The sequence below is a fragment of the Lactuca virosa genome, chromosome 5 (genome assembly GCF_052849685.1).
Source record: "Lactuca virosa cultivar CGN04683 chromosome 5, Lactuca_virosa_CGN04683_v6, whole genome shotgun sequence".
In the NCBI taxonomy this organism is placed as follows: Eukaryota; Viridiplantae; Streptophyta; class Magnoliopsida; order Asterales; family Asteraceae; genus Lactuca; species Lactuca virosa.
The window spans coordinates 168,872,655-168,887,620 of NC_136430.1; the positions used below are offsets into that span (position 1 = coordinate 168,872,655).

At 38.7% G+C, this 14,966-nt stretch overlaps 1 protein-coding gene across 2 annotated transcripts; it reads left to right on the forward strand.

The window, feature by feature from the left end:
• Window positions 1-254: 254 nt before the first annotated feature.
• Window positions 255-5,286, forward strand: MEE32 (dehydroquinate dehydratase, putative / shikimate dehydrogenase). 2 transcript variants are annotated; one of them, XM_079051270.1, is made up of 12 exons: window positions 255-510; window positions 733-971; window positions 1,179-1,284; window positions 1,840-2,067; window positions 2,817-3,163; window positions 3,253-3,316; window positions 3,400-3,508; window positions 3,596-3,745; window positions 3,837-3,985; window positions 4,605-4,767; window positions 4,845-4,907; window positions 5,069-5,286. In XM_079051270.1, exons 1-11 carry the CDS (start codon window positions 502-504, stop codon window positions 4,883-4,885), a joined length of 1,605 nt encoding a protein of 534 aa, XP_078907396.1. In that variant the 5' UTR covers window positions 255-501; the 3' UTR covers window positions 4,886-4,907; window positions 5,069-5,286. The 2 variants fall into 2 exon arrangements, with proteins under 2 accessions (XP_078907396.1, XP_078907395.1); XM_079051269.1 differs by having other exon boundaries at window positions 339-510; window positions 1,840-2,058.
• Window positions 5,287-14,966: the final 9,680 nt, after the last annotated feature.

Genomic DNA, 14,966 nt, shown 5'->3' on the forward strand with positions numbered 1-14,966 from the left:
TTTGTGTAACTAGAACATATTAAACAAAACCTCACATGCGCCCCCCTACGAAAATGTAATTAGAAACTGGAACGATATCATTTTTATACGACACATTTTCAACATATGTTACTTTTTGAATAACATATGCTATTTTCATCTAAAATACAATACGTATGAACTTGTCTGCATACGTGGGATCGACAACTCCTAGTTTCTCAATAAAATTATGTTGTGGTTAAAACATATTCATATTTACTTAGAAAATCCTGAAATTGTTCGGTCGATCCAACGTACGAAAGGGCAGGGGCGTTGCCAACGTATAGACATGAGATAGGATCGAACGTTCAAGATGGGTTCCCAACTAACCCCTTCTTCCCACGATGCAGCAAGGCGTCTACCGAATTCTTCTTCTCAACTCTCCACCAACCCCCTCCACATTTCCCCACCAACAACTGGTATAAAGGCTGCGTGCATTCTCTCTCCTCCAATCTACCTTCCTCATCTACGCACAAGGCTGCAATGGAGCTCGTAAGTCTCCCCCTCTCTCAATACAACTATCCTTATCTCTTTATGCATGTCTATTTGCATTTCTATGCTGAAAGAGCTTCGAGGGGAATGATTTGAATGAGGATTTGGAAACTGGGTTTGAGTAATGATGAGTTGATTCTACTGCATTCTCCCAAGACCTGATGTATTCTTTTGTTTATTCAAGTTTGGGGATTTAACTTTGATTGACATTTTTTTCGTCAGGTAACGCCTGCTATCGAGAAGATGGGTGGACGCGAAGGTATTAGGAGGAATTCAACCCTAATCTGTGCACCGATAATGGCGGATACGGTGGATCAGATGTTGATTCAAATGAATTCAGCGAAATCTTATGGTGCTGACCTTGTTGAAATCCGATTGGATAGCTTGAAAGGGTTTAACGCTCGGGAGGCTATCCAAACCCTAGTCAAACTTAGTCCTCTCCCCACGCTTTTCACTTACAGGTGCTATTTCTACATACGCCACTCTTAGAATACGAATGCTGTCATTTCAGTTTTATTTTAGACTTTTAGTCCCCTGAATTGTATGCAAAACATAAAAGGATTCAACTAGCATCTACTTTTGGCTTTTTGATAAATGTTGTGCGTAATAAATGATATTCTAACAGTTTATCTACCTTAAAAGGTTTCTGATTCTGAATTATTTTCTAGACCAACATGGGAAGGTGGTCAATACAATGGGGATGAAGAGAGTCGATTGGATGCTCTGCGCTTAGCAATGGAGCTAGGAGCTGATCACATCGATGTTGAGCTTCAGGTTCCTTTCTTCTTCTCTAAAATAGATTGATCCAAACAAAAGTAAATGAACAATATTCTTTTTACATTGGCCTCAGGTTTTATAAATTCATTTGATGTCTACTAAAAATAGCGACATAGAAGTCCAAGTTATTGGATAAATTCGTGTACAAAAGAACTTAAATATTAGCTTATTTGGCTTAGAGCACCACCACAGTATTGAGAACTTATTTGCTGTTTTTCCTTAAATCAAGAACGTTGAATTTGCAACTCAAAAGGGTGGAAAGTTGAAGAGTTTTGTTATTTTGAGTCATTGACTTATTTAAAATTTGTCAATTTATGTGAGTCATGTTGGCATGATTGGTGTTTAGGATCCATCTCATGAAATTTTAGTATTATGTACATTATATTTCACTTATCAAAGAAATAAAAACGTAAATTATGATAAATGACCAAAATACCCTTCAATCGATTTGTTTTGTAATGGGTTATGAGGACAGTTTTGGTTGCTCACTTGTTATCTGCTTTCAAATATAATATTTCTCTCAAATTTCTCATGTTACTTGCTCACTTGCAGGCTGTTGATGATTTCAACAATTTAATTCAGGGAGATAAGCCTACAAAGTGCAAACTCATAGTTTCTTCCCACAATTACGAAAATACCCCTTCAGTAGAAGAGCTGGGGAACCTTGTGGCTAAAATACAATCAACAGGGGCTGACATTGTAAAATTTGCAACAACAGCTGTAGATATAACTGATGTAGCACGAGTTTTTCAAATAACTGCTCATTCTCAAGTAAGCGGCGTAAGTCATGCATCATATATTTTAGAGATATATATTTTTTGTATGATTGGTTCTTTTTATTTTTATTAGAAGCTCAAAAAATAATAGCAGCTTCACATTCTTCAATCTTCCATTCTTCAATCTTCCTTCCAACTCCTCTCATGTTATAATTGACGAAGAATGTGAAATTTGTTTCACTTTTTTGGAATGTAAGGGTAAAGTGGTCATTTCACTTATGTATACAACACTTTATCTACACAAACATCATCACCCATTCAACCACTTTACTCATACAAGACTTAATGGGAAAAAAAAGAAAGTTGCCTAGATAAATGATGTTTGAAAATATATCAGAAGATGAGGGCAAATTTGTAAAAGTTTTTGACTTAATCGGGAAAGCCTGGTTTTCTTTTCTTGAGTTTCTCTATTAAGTTGTTCTTTTTTGCATTAAGTCAAAAAGAAAGCCACATATATAACTTAACATGTCGCCCATTAAGTAAAAAAGAAAGCATGTTTCTTTTTTTTTACTTAATAGGGTATATTTGAGTGTTTCTTTTTGACTTAATGCACAAAAAACAACTTAATAGAGAAAGTCAAGGCTTTCCCAATTAAGTTCCAACTTTTTACAGATTTACCCTCACTCTAGTTTCCCAAACAATACTTAATGGAAAGAAGAAAACAGTTCCTTAGTAGCTTGAGATTCTACATAAAACATGAACTTGTTTTTGGTAAACATGAATTTATTTTGAGTAAATTGATTGATATTTCAGGTCCCAATAATAGCAATGGTGATGGGTGAGAAAGGGTTGATGTCAAGAGTACTCTGCCCAAAATTTGGTGGATATTTGACATTTGGTACCCTTGAACATGGAAAGGTATCAGCACCAGGGCAACCTACAATTAGGGATCTTTTGGACTTATTTAATTTCAGACAATTAGGGCCTGATACAAAAGTATTTGGTATTATCGGGAAGCCAGTTGGGCATAGCAAATCACCATTGTTGTACAATCAAGCTTTTAGATCAGTTGGCTTCAATGGAGTTTATGTACATATGTTGGTGGATAATGTAAAGAATTTTCTTGACACTTACTCTTCTACAGATTTTGCTGGTTTCAGGTATATACTTTCCAAACTAATTCCATTTTAGAATCTTTCTGGTTGTCAAATTTACAAAAGGTGAATAATGATATGATTATTGGATGCAGTTGTACAATTCCACACAAAGAATCTATAGTTCAATGTTGTGATGAGGTTGATCCAGTTGCAAAGGTAAATCACATTTTTACCATTAAAAAGTTTTACACAGATATTAATTAATGTTTATTATATAATAATGAAGTATGATTTTTCAGTCAATAGGAGCAGTGAATTGTGTTGTTAGAAGACAAAGTGATGGGAAGTTATATGGTTGTAATACAGACTATGTTGGTGCCATTTCTGCCATTGAAGATGGTCTACGAGGTTTCCTTCTATATATATATATATTTTTTTATAATGTAAATTTTTTTAATGAAAATATTTAAATGTTTATTTAATTTTTTTTTATAGGTCCAGGGGTTCAAAATGGTGTAAGGGGTTCAAGTTCACCTTTGGCTGGTAGACTATTTGTGGTAATTGGTGCAGGTGGTGCAGGAAAAGCACTTGCTTATGGAGCAAAAGAGAAGGGTGCAAGAATTGTCATAGCCAATCGGACTTATGGTTAGAAATGAAAATTTGAATTTATTTATAATTGTTTTAAATGGATAATTTTTATAAAGAATGTTTGTTTTTTTTTTTTGATATGTTATAGATCGTGCTAGGGAACTTGCTGAGATAATTGGGGGAGAAGCTTTATCTCTTGCTGATTTAAGTAGTTATGCCCCTGAAGAAGGCATGATACTTGCAAACACAACTTCAATTGGTATGCAGCCAAACATTCATGAGACTCCAATTTCCAAGGTTTGCATATCTACCATTCTTTCATCATATTTTATAATGCTTTTCAATTGGAAATGTGATTATGATATGAGGTGAATATGTGCATGACATGTGGGAGGGCATTTACGTCTTTTACAAGATCGTCCTAATACGTTCCTTACTTACGCAGGATAGTTAGGATTCATGTCAATGTGACAAAAAGTTTTAATATTTTTTGTCCCACCCATAAAGTTTTGGGACAGAAACTTGTTTCTTGATCTCTCCTATGTGCAAAAGACGTAAATGCCCTTCTCATTATCATTGAAGATAGCATTAAAAAGCTTGTTAAGTCCTGTCCTTTATAACAAAAACATTGATATACCCCTACAAAGCTTGTTACATGGAACATGATAATGAGGAGGGCATTTGTGTCTTTTGCACAAATGAGAGATCGAGTATGATTCCAAAAGTCAATAGGCCGTCGTGTTCTATATTTTCCTGCATAACAAACATGGCTTAAAGGGCATTTTGGGTACTTTAATCCTTTCATTTTTAAAAGATAAAATTTGAGAAACAAATCTTCTTATCAGTTGTTACCACCCCTACTACCTCCGGAAGGGCAGAATTGTCATTTTTTCTGTATTGTCTTGTTTTTTGGCAGGAAGCTTTGAAGTCGTATGCATTGGTATTTGATGCTGTTTACACGCCTAAAATTACCAGATTACTTAGGGAAGCAGGAGAATGTGGAGCCAAAATTGTTACCGGGGTGGAAATGTTTATAGGGCAGGCTTATGAACAATATGAGAGATTTACAGGGTTACCTGGTAAGATTTTAAAAATTTTAAATTATTTTTCCTTTTCCTTTATGTTTTTTATTATTAATTATACTTTGTAACTGCAGCACCTAAGGAATTATTTAGTGAGATCATGGCAAAATATTGATTGTTGCGGGCCATTCACCTTGGTATGTACCGCTTTGTATTGTATCACATCTTCCTTTATCTTCAGTTTCCTTTTAGACAGAAGGATAAAATGGTCATTTACTCAGAAATAGTTTCTATTTATAGATCAGTAAACTTCAAACAGACATCATTTAAGTATATAAGCTTTTTATATTGTATACAGAAACTGGAGGCTTTGAAGCAATATGTGGTGTATTAAGTGGTACACACTGGAAACAGGGAGAAGATCATTCCAATACTTATTTCTGCATCATTTGTTATTGTATCAGTATTTTTTTTTCTACAAGAATAAGGAATTTGTATTTGAGAGCATTCTATTCTCAGTTTTCTGATGCTAAAAATTGAATTTATTTTTATATGAAAAAAAGAATACTACGGGCATGAACTAATGATAGAGATAGAAAACCGATGCCACATCCATTAACTTCATCCCTATATTACACATGCAATACATAAAAAGCTCATACAAAGTAATGTTATTCATCTCGTTATCTTGAAGAGTTCGTTTTTGACTCTTTTCCACAAAGCTCTGCTCTTCATCACATATGCAAAGAACCATTCAAAAAGATCATAAGACAACATCCACTTCAATACTTCATACCCTTACCATCATTTCAATACTTCATATCCTTACCATAATTAGAAACACCCTTGAAGTCTAACAAAATGATATAAATTCATTTATGATATTTATTCCAATTTAGCTAACCTCTGTCGACTAGAGGGTTAGAATCCAATTCTACACGCTTATTCCGTTTAAATTTTAATTTGACACACCCTCCTCTTATTCATTTAAAACTATAACATAAACCCTATTGTTTAAGTTATTGTTATTATTAGAGAATGAAACAAATGTCTTGAGAATTTTTTAGGATTGGTCCTTTTAGTTCCTAAACTATTTTCATGGCTTTACGAGGAAACAAATTCGTCGGCAACTTGTCAATTTAGTCCCCTAGATTTGTTTCAACCGGTTTGCGTGCCACATCCACAGTATTTGACACATCAGACATGACATGGCAACCACATAATTGTTACCATTTAACCGAACGATGTCGAATTGTGTATTGATCGTACGACCCAAGTCAACACTATTCATACTCGTGTCCACATATAAACACAATTTGTGCCTTAAAATGGCAAAAGTCCAAAGTTTCTTACCCTTTCTGCGTACTTTAGTTCATACCCTAATCACTAAGAACATGCCGTCACTCCCATCTCCCTCTATTGGTCCTTCAGCGACCGCCATCACTTGAAAGAGAATAAGTCTAATGGAATCAGGGAAGAAGACATGGCCACCTGTCTACTCCAAACACATTTGGAGGTGTCATTGATTAGGGAGTAGGTTCATACTGACTTGCACGAACTACACTAGAGGGCCAGAAGAGAAATGGACGTCCTTAACAATGAGGTTGATAATGTTAGGGCAGGCCAAATGGACATGTCAAATATGGTTTCTGATCTCAAAAATCACTTCTACTCACTTCAAGCTTTGTATGTCAAGATGATCGTCGACAAGAACAAGTTCTAGAAAGTTAAATGTGTTTGGGGATGTGTCGTTGTTGTTGGGGTCGGGGTTTTAAGCTACAAGTTCTTCCACTAAGAGAAGAACTTTAGGTTACATGATTTCTTTCTTGGGTTTCTCATGTTGGTGTTGTGAAGCTTGGTTATTTTGGTTCTTATTTTGTGGTCCTGTTTGTGGTGGTAATCGTTGCTATTAAGATGTACGAACGATTTATTTTGTATAACCTATTATCTATGTAAGTTGATGGAAATGTATGAAACAAACACTATGAAATGAAATCATTATATTTAGGTAATACCATTCTTGCTATAACTTTGTATGTGCATGAATTCTGTATACCCCCAAAAAATAAAATAGGTTTATAACTAAGTCCCATATATTTGGATTTGCAGGCTAGGACCACATGCAAAAGTCAAAGTGTTTTTTTTAACTTAAAAAAAAGGATCAACAAGTGTTCACTTAAGAAAAAGGACAAAAAAGAATATTCTAACCCATGATGCACAAAATGGGACCAATGTATACCCCTTTCGTCTTTAACCCAAAATTGGAAAAAATAAGAAAAATTAAATTCTGTTGTTTAATTTGGTGTGTAGTTGGATTTTTTTTATGTTAATAAATAGCAACGTACTATGATGTCCATACTATTTTCATGTTAACTGATACTATCTAATTTATGTCCATTAATAGCATCATACTTTCATGTATATAATACCAAAATACCAAGGTAAAATGTCTTAAATTCCCCAATGGATAGAATGCCTAATGCCAATATGTACAAAATGCCTAAAAAACCCCTACCTGGTAAAAATGACTAAATTACCTAACATAACCCATACGACTAAAAAAGCCAATAACGACTAAAATGCCCCTAACTGTTAAATTAGCATGACTAAAACACCCCTAAATCCTAAAGTACCTAAAATGAGTAAAATACCCCTAAAGGATAAAATGCCTAAAAAAAGACTAAAACAGTATACTATGATGCTTAAGCAAACAAAATGTAGTTTTATATAGGAATCAAAATATCATATGTAAAAACTACCATAACATAAATTTAAATTACAATCATCATTCTCATTGTTTACAACGTTCACATATGTGAAATACCATAAATACCCTTGTTTCCAAACACAGTTAAAACATAAATTAATCCAAGTTCATTGTTGTTGCAGCACCGCTACCTTCACCTTGAACTCTTTTAACAAGCTTCATTTTTAAGGATTCTCTCAGCTTTTTTTTTCTCTTACTTGCTTGACCTACACTAACAGCATGGCTAACATCTTCATTAACCCTGACCACTTTCTCATCTTCATTATCATGCACACCTTGTTGCTCACCTTCATCAACCATAACATCATCTTCCATACACCCTTGCATATTTACTGACTATTGTGTTTGCCTAACCTTTTGTTTCTTTCTCACATTAATTTTGGGTGGCCTTTCCACTTGACTATAAGTGCTCTTGTTGTGTCCTGTTTGTTTGTATATGCCACAAGAAACCTTTTTCCTTGCTTTTGAAACTGTGTGTTTTCCAGGCCTTTCAGAAGCATCCATTGTTGTCTTCATGGTTGGCCTACCTGACATTCTTCTTTTCAATGGAGACAAAGGGGGGATGTACTCTATAGCAGGCCACATGTTGCTTCCATTAATCCCATGTATGGGGCTTTTGTAAGTATTGTGGAAGAAGGATCTCAAATACAATGGGTCTACATATGGTGCATCAGATTTAACGTTTAAAAATGATAATGTAGCAACTGAACGAACACACCCATACCCATTTAGGTGCCACAGCCTGCAAGTGCATTCCTTTTTTGGCATATAAACAACATAAGCCTCATCCATTTTACTTGTTTCAAACTTCATCGCCCCATAAGATACAACCTGCCAACACTTACATAATATAATATAAACAATTAAAGGTCAAACATGTAAGTTATGTATAAGTATATATGTGTACATACCTCTGATCAGTTTGTAGCTTATTCAACTTATCTCTAATTTTTGGACACACAGAGTAATGATTCCATCCTTGTCCCTTAACTTGCATAGTCACCATCCTTTGCATCACAAAAGTACAAATATTCTCTAACATCCTGATAATAGGTTTCTTCCAAGCATCTAATAGGAAACTATTAAATCTCTCTAAATAACCATTCTCCACAGATTTACAAGAAGCATGGTGAACTTTGAAAAAAAGCTAAAGACCATGTCTTAGGATCCTTCTCCATAAGATGAATAAAGGAAACAAGGTTTAACTATTGAATCTCTTTCATGGTTGCATTGAAATGTGCTTCAATTGTTTCTTTACTAGCTCACCAAAAAATATATTCAAATTAGGCTCCACTAAACCCCTTTCTAAAATTGGTATAGATATGCCTTGCATAATGCCTATGTTCTACTGCTGATAATACATCTTTCACTGCCTCAACCAAACCCTACATATGTAACAAGAAGTAATGAAGTTAGAATTGTCAATATTTATTGTAGTACATATAAAATGAATCATACCTTGTGTCGATAAGAAATTAGAGCTAGCCCAAGTCCTTCATTTGAATATTTCAAATCTTCTATATGATTTTCAATGAACTATTTACAATTTTCTTTGTTTTCTACACATACAACTACCCAAGTAATTGGGAATATTCCATTATTAACATCCCTACCCACTGCACACAAAACAACTCATCTTGGCAAAAACTTTTCAGGAAACAAACATCCAAGTTAATGATCCTTCTGCACCCTCCCCTCCACCTCTTTTTGACTCTAGCAAAACATATGTAAATATTTCTAAATTAATTCTTACCATCAGGCATTGCATCCACAATTTTTTTTATAGTAGATCTAGTATTTGATCTTTTAATCTCCTCACCATATGACCATATTCTGGAATAATTTTCTGCAATTGTGCTTTCAACTAGAGTCAAAGCATACTTCTTGGCTCTCATACACTGACTCGTAGTCACATCAATGCCAAAAGTGTTTTTCACCTCCTTTCTAAGCAATATGACACTCATATTTTGATTGTTAACAAATTCTTGAGTAAAATGGGTACCTATCCTTTTATAAGTGATAGTTGATCCTAATTTGAAATTCTTTTGTAACATCCCAAAAATCAAGGTACAATTTTTTATTTTTAAATCAAGAGAAATCATTGTTTCCTGACAAAACCCAAATCAAAACCAAATGTCTACAAAACTGTAACATACCAAAAATCAGAGTAAATTTAAAATTTTCAAAACAACCCAATAACCATAATGTTTATGTAACATCCCCAAAAATCATGACCAAAAATTTCATTTTAAACCATTAAATAAAACCATAGTTATCAAACCATCCCATGAAAACATGAGTCAAAGTATTTAAAAACATTATTATCAGAGTTCCAAATCAAACATTAGAGTAAACATCCCAGGCTAAATATCATGGTGTGTGCAATGCAGTCACCCCGAGCTCTTCTCTCTGCAACTAGAAGTACCTAAAACCAAAACTGAAAACCGTAAGCACGAAGCTTAGTGAGTCTCCCTAGACTACCACATACCATACACATAATCACATAAACTGGGCCCCCGCCTCTTCATCGGGCCCCGCCCGACATCAGAAAAAGTCCAGCATCAGGCCCCGCCTAGCATCGAACCCCGCTCGGTATACATATCTGTTTCTTTCCAGGCCCCGCCTGTCTCTGGGTCTCGCCTGCTATACACATACAAACTATATCATATAATCATATTAACACATAAAGAAACATACACAGTACTATATGCTCCAGTCCTAAGGCCTCGCCTATCTTGGGTCTCGCCCCTGCTCTGTTAATGATGAGTTATGGAACCCCGTCCATAGTCAGATAGTGATACGATACGGCCCCCCGCCCATACTCACCTCCCTACCAGGAACATACAAGTATCACGAAGACAACAAGTATAACTAAACATATAAACATTCCTCGGGCACCGCCCGACATCGGACCTTAGTCCGGAATCATACATATAAACATTCCTCGAGCCCCACCCGACATCGGATCGTAATCCGGAAACACATATCATAAATACGGGCCGACATTGGCGCCTTCGACCCGTTTCTATAGGAGGAAACTCACCTCGCAAAGCTGAATCTCATGGATAATCCCCTGGCTGCTAGCTGGAAAATCCTCGAACTGCTGATCCTTCGGCTCCCCAAGCTGCTAGTCATCATATAAACAAATTAAGTTTGGGATTTTCATAACTTAACCATAAGTCCTCACTGGGGTAAAAGACCATTCTACCCTTCATATACTCTTGTCCAAAGATGAACTCTACTCAACCCTTGGCCCAAAAAGGTAAACACTCTTACCAGGCCCAATATATGGCCCAATTTCCAATTTGGCCCAATCCCTTCACATGGGCCTCGGCCAAAGGCCCACTAATGCTTCTCTAGTCCAAATGTTCAATTCCAGATGGCCCACTAAGGCCCAAAGTAGCCAAGTCCAAATAATGGCCCAAACCGATGCCTACTTGTGCGAAACCCACTCTGACTGAGTACGCGTGGCGTACTAACTGTACGCAGCACGTACTGGGTTCGTGACTTGTACGATGCGCGTACCAGCTTGTACGCCCAGCGTACTCCCCTGTTAAACTCTTTTTTCTATTAAGCACTTAATGCTTCAAGTCACTGGTCCAAATCACAGATCTGGGTTCCTATTAACGTCTAAATCCATAAAGCCACTGACTTGGTGACTTTGCATGTCCCACATAAGCCCAAACTCCAAAAATGGTATCCTACTTCCATGAAAATGGCCTTAACTCTTGCATGAACCCATTAAGACCTTCAATATGGCAACTTTCTGATTCTTGAACTCAAATAACACTGAGAGTAGCAACTCTAGGTTCCAAAAACGACATGGACACAATGGACTTCATCCATGGGACTAAAAGAGTCCATAAACTCATCCTAAAAGAGATCTAAGAGAATAGCCATCAAGTTCAAAACTTTATACCTCAAATGAGAGCCAAAAGCTGGTGTAGTTCTGGATCTAAAAGCTCTATCTTCTCCAGCAAGTCTTCAAGAATGAACACCTTCTTCTAAAGCTCCAAAATGCTCTTCTAATGGCCTTCTAAGCTCCAAAATCACTCAAGGAAGGATTAGGGTTTCGTGGTGGTAGATTTAGGGTGAAAGGGAGGCTGACCATTGAGGCATCTTATTCCTTTTATAGTGGCATACCCTAAATTTTAGGGTTTTAGTCTGAAGGGAGTACGCCCCGTGTACCTCTTAGTACGCCCGGCGTACTCACAAACAACTCGTGATCATTTTACTTTATATATTGGGCGTAACCCAACTTACGCTGGGCGTTCCCAGCCGGACACGTGCATGCATCCCTTGCATGCATGGGACTTATCTGCAAAACATTCCCATTAGGGGCCAAAACTGTCAATAACTTCAAAGTGCTATAACTTCTTCGTTCTAAGTCCGTTTCTGAAGAACTTTATATCCACGAAAAGATGACGAGAAGCCCTACGCTTCTAAAAAATCCTCACTACCTAAAACTTCCCGAACAAGAACCCAAAATCCATAGAAGACCGAGATGACAAATTACAATTATACCCTTGGCCTCCGAAGACCCAATCAGACACTTGGATCACGTATACCTTAACACCCGCATTCGAAATGGGCCAAATCCTTCCTTTCCCAAGGCCCTAAACCTATGACAACTGATGATTGGGCCGCAACCCCTAGTAACGAAGCACTTCCAGAACCAGGTGTTACAACTCTCCCCCACTTAAATTAGATTTCGTCCTCAAAATCTCTCCTTACTAACACCCATATCCCAACAATGATATGAGGAATGCAACCGATGGTTCTACGTGTAAAAAATTCTTCTCAAGACAACTGAGAACCAAACTGGACCTCCATTCTGAAGAAAGCGAACGTCGATCTTCTGCAGCCTACTTCTGCCTCCCAGGGTCTGAATCCCATACTAATCTGTTTCCCTGACAGACTGCCCACGCATAACCATCTGCAGGACAATTATACTTGACAGAAGGCTCAGATAATCCTTCGAGTAGAAGATTCATCCCTGAAACAGTTAGACTCAGACGAGAGCTGCACAACAGGGTCAAATCAATTACTTTGAGATTATTTAATCCCGCTGCAAGTGTCTTAGCAATTTCGATCCACAAGCTACTTCCACACACACATGAATCCTCACATCAGTACTGCCCGAACATCTCACTGCCTCCCATCCACTGTCCGAATGAGCCGAGACCTCCCAGGTCCCAACTTCCCTGTCAACTATCTAGAAATACCGGATTCCACCCGGTTACTGAACCAATGAATAACCTCTCAGTCGCTCCCAACGACTTCCGAAGAAAACTTCGGCTATCAAAGCCGCTCTATCTACATTGCCACTTATGGCTCTATAAATCCTGGGATCCCCGATCCCATACCTTGACCCAAAGGTCTCTACCAGGTTCCACCTGCATTGCTATAGTCACACGGGCCTCGCCCACGGGTCTCACCCAAAACATATCAGGGAGTGGCCTTGCCCACAGGTCTCACCTATCTAGGGCTATACCGATCCAACTACATCTCAAATCCCATCGACCTATCCTTTCCTGAATCCGATCACGCTGTAGCCTTCCCCCGATCCTACGATCTGGCCCACCCGGGCCTAGCTTATCTGAATAAACCTGTGAATGCTACGGCTTATCCCGTAGTCTAACAAAACTTTCTCACACTATTTGACCACCTGAAGAATGCTACAGCTGCCCCGCAGTCGTACAATACCTTCCCCCGCTATCTAGCCGCTAATGAATGCTACGGCCATCCCGCAGCCTTATAACACTTTCCACGCTGTCTCAACCGCTGATTACTAATCCGAACACATCCAACGTCGTGCACACACACGACCTAACATCCTGACTGAACTCGCGTCATGATGGGAATTCCCCAACCTTGGTTTCTCAATACCAGATATCGAACACCAAGAAGACGCGATCCCAACGTTTGGGAAGTTTCCCAAACTCCCAACTCACACACTCCTCAATCCTATTAGCCACTTGGGCCACCTTCCTCCCCTGAAGGGAATGTGAACTCACCCTAGTTTCGCACTTACTTCTGTTCCTGGATACCTTAACGATTCTCCCCCACTTTGATTTAACTAACATCTTACAACACACAAGACTGAAAGGATTCCCAACCCTTCTTACCATCCAATGATCAATATGCTGAAAACCAACGATGACTATTGTTAGTGTTCCAAAACTAACTAACACTAAAGCAGTACAACTCTTGAAGACTAACGGAACACCTCCCGAGTTCCAATTACACTTGCTACAACTACCGCATACTGAGCACCCACTATATAAGGAGATGACCTCGCACTACTACTCTAAGATTCATGGTATGCAAATGGCATATAATCCAAACATAAGCAGAAAACAGAATTCCAAGATACACATACTCATACCGATGCAATACAATAACAATAAATTCATAAATAAAAACTAATAGGAAAACAAAAGATACACACCTGCAACATCGGAAGTTGCTCGCACCTCCTCTGTAGTCAACTGGAAAGCCCTACTCTTCGCCACATGCGCCTCTGCCTGATCCTGACGGCCGTCGGTGATCCTCAATGTCGCAGGGGCAGGTGCCATCACCTGACCCACTGCAGCCAAACTCGGACATTGGGCCTTCTTGTGGCCCCGCTGACTGCAATGAAAACAGATCAAGTTCGATCCCTGGGTGGTTGTAGCAGTACAATCCCTGCTATAATGACCGATATGACCGCACTTGAAGCAGCTTGAATCACCACCACTGCCACTCCTACATGCACCCTCGTGCGCCCTGCCGCACCTGCCACAACGGCTACGGTCCTGATAAACCTCGATCTAGAATCCGATACCTTGGGCCTCTTTCCCGTTCCCGCGGATGTCTGAACCTCGTCTAGTTTCCTCTTCCTCTCTGCTTCCAAGTCGATCTCCCTCTCCCTGGCCCGAGCGATCATATCCTACAACGTCTTGCAGCTGGACCGGCTAACAAACTGTCTGATGTCGCTCCTCAGTATCTCGTGGTACCGAGCCTTCTTTATCTCCTCGTTTGCTACATACTACATAACAAAAAGGGACCTCTCTCCGAACTTGGCGGTGATCTCCGCCACCGTCTCCGTAGTTTGCTGGAGGTCCTGGAACTCCCGTACCAGCTGCTGCACCTCAATCACTGGTGCAAACTCGGCCCTGAACCTGGCCGAGAAGTCACTCCATGTCATCGTATCAATAACAACATCGTCTCCAATAGCATGTCCAACCTCCTCCCACCAATCCCGTGCTCTGTCCTTCAGAAGACAGGAGGCGAGTCGGACCTTGTCCCCCTCGGGACACCGTCTAGTACGAAAAACGTTGGCGACATCTGCCAACCACCGACTGCTAGCAATGGGGTCCCTAGCCCCATGATAGTCTGGAGCTCCACAAGCTTTGAACTCCCTGAATGTCAATGTGCGTGCCCCCATCATGGAACCCATCTCGGTGCGGAATGCACCCAACCTCTCATCCAGAATCTCCAAAATACC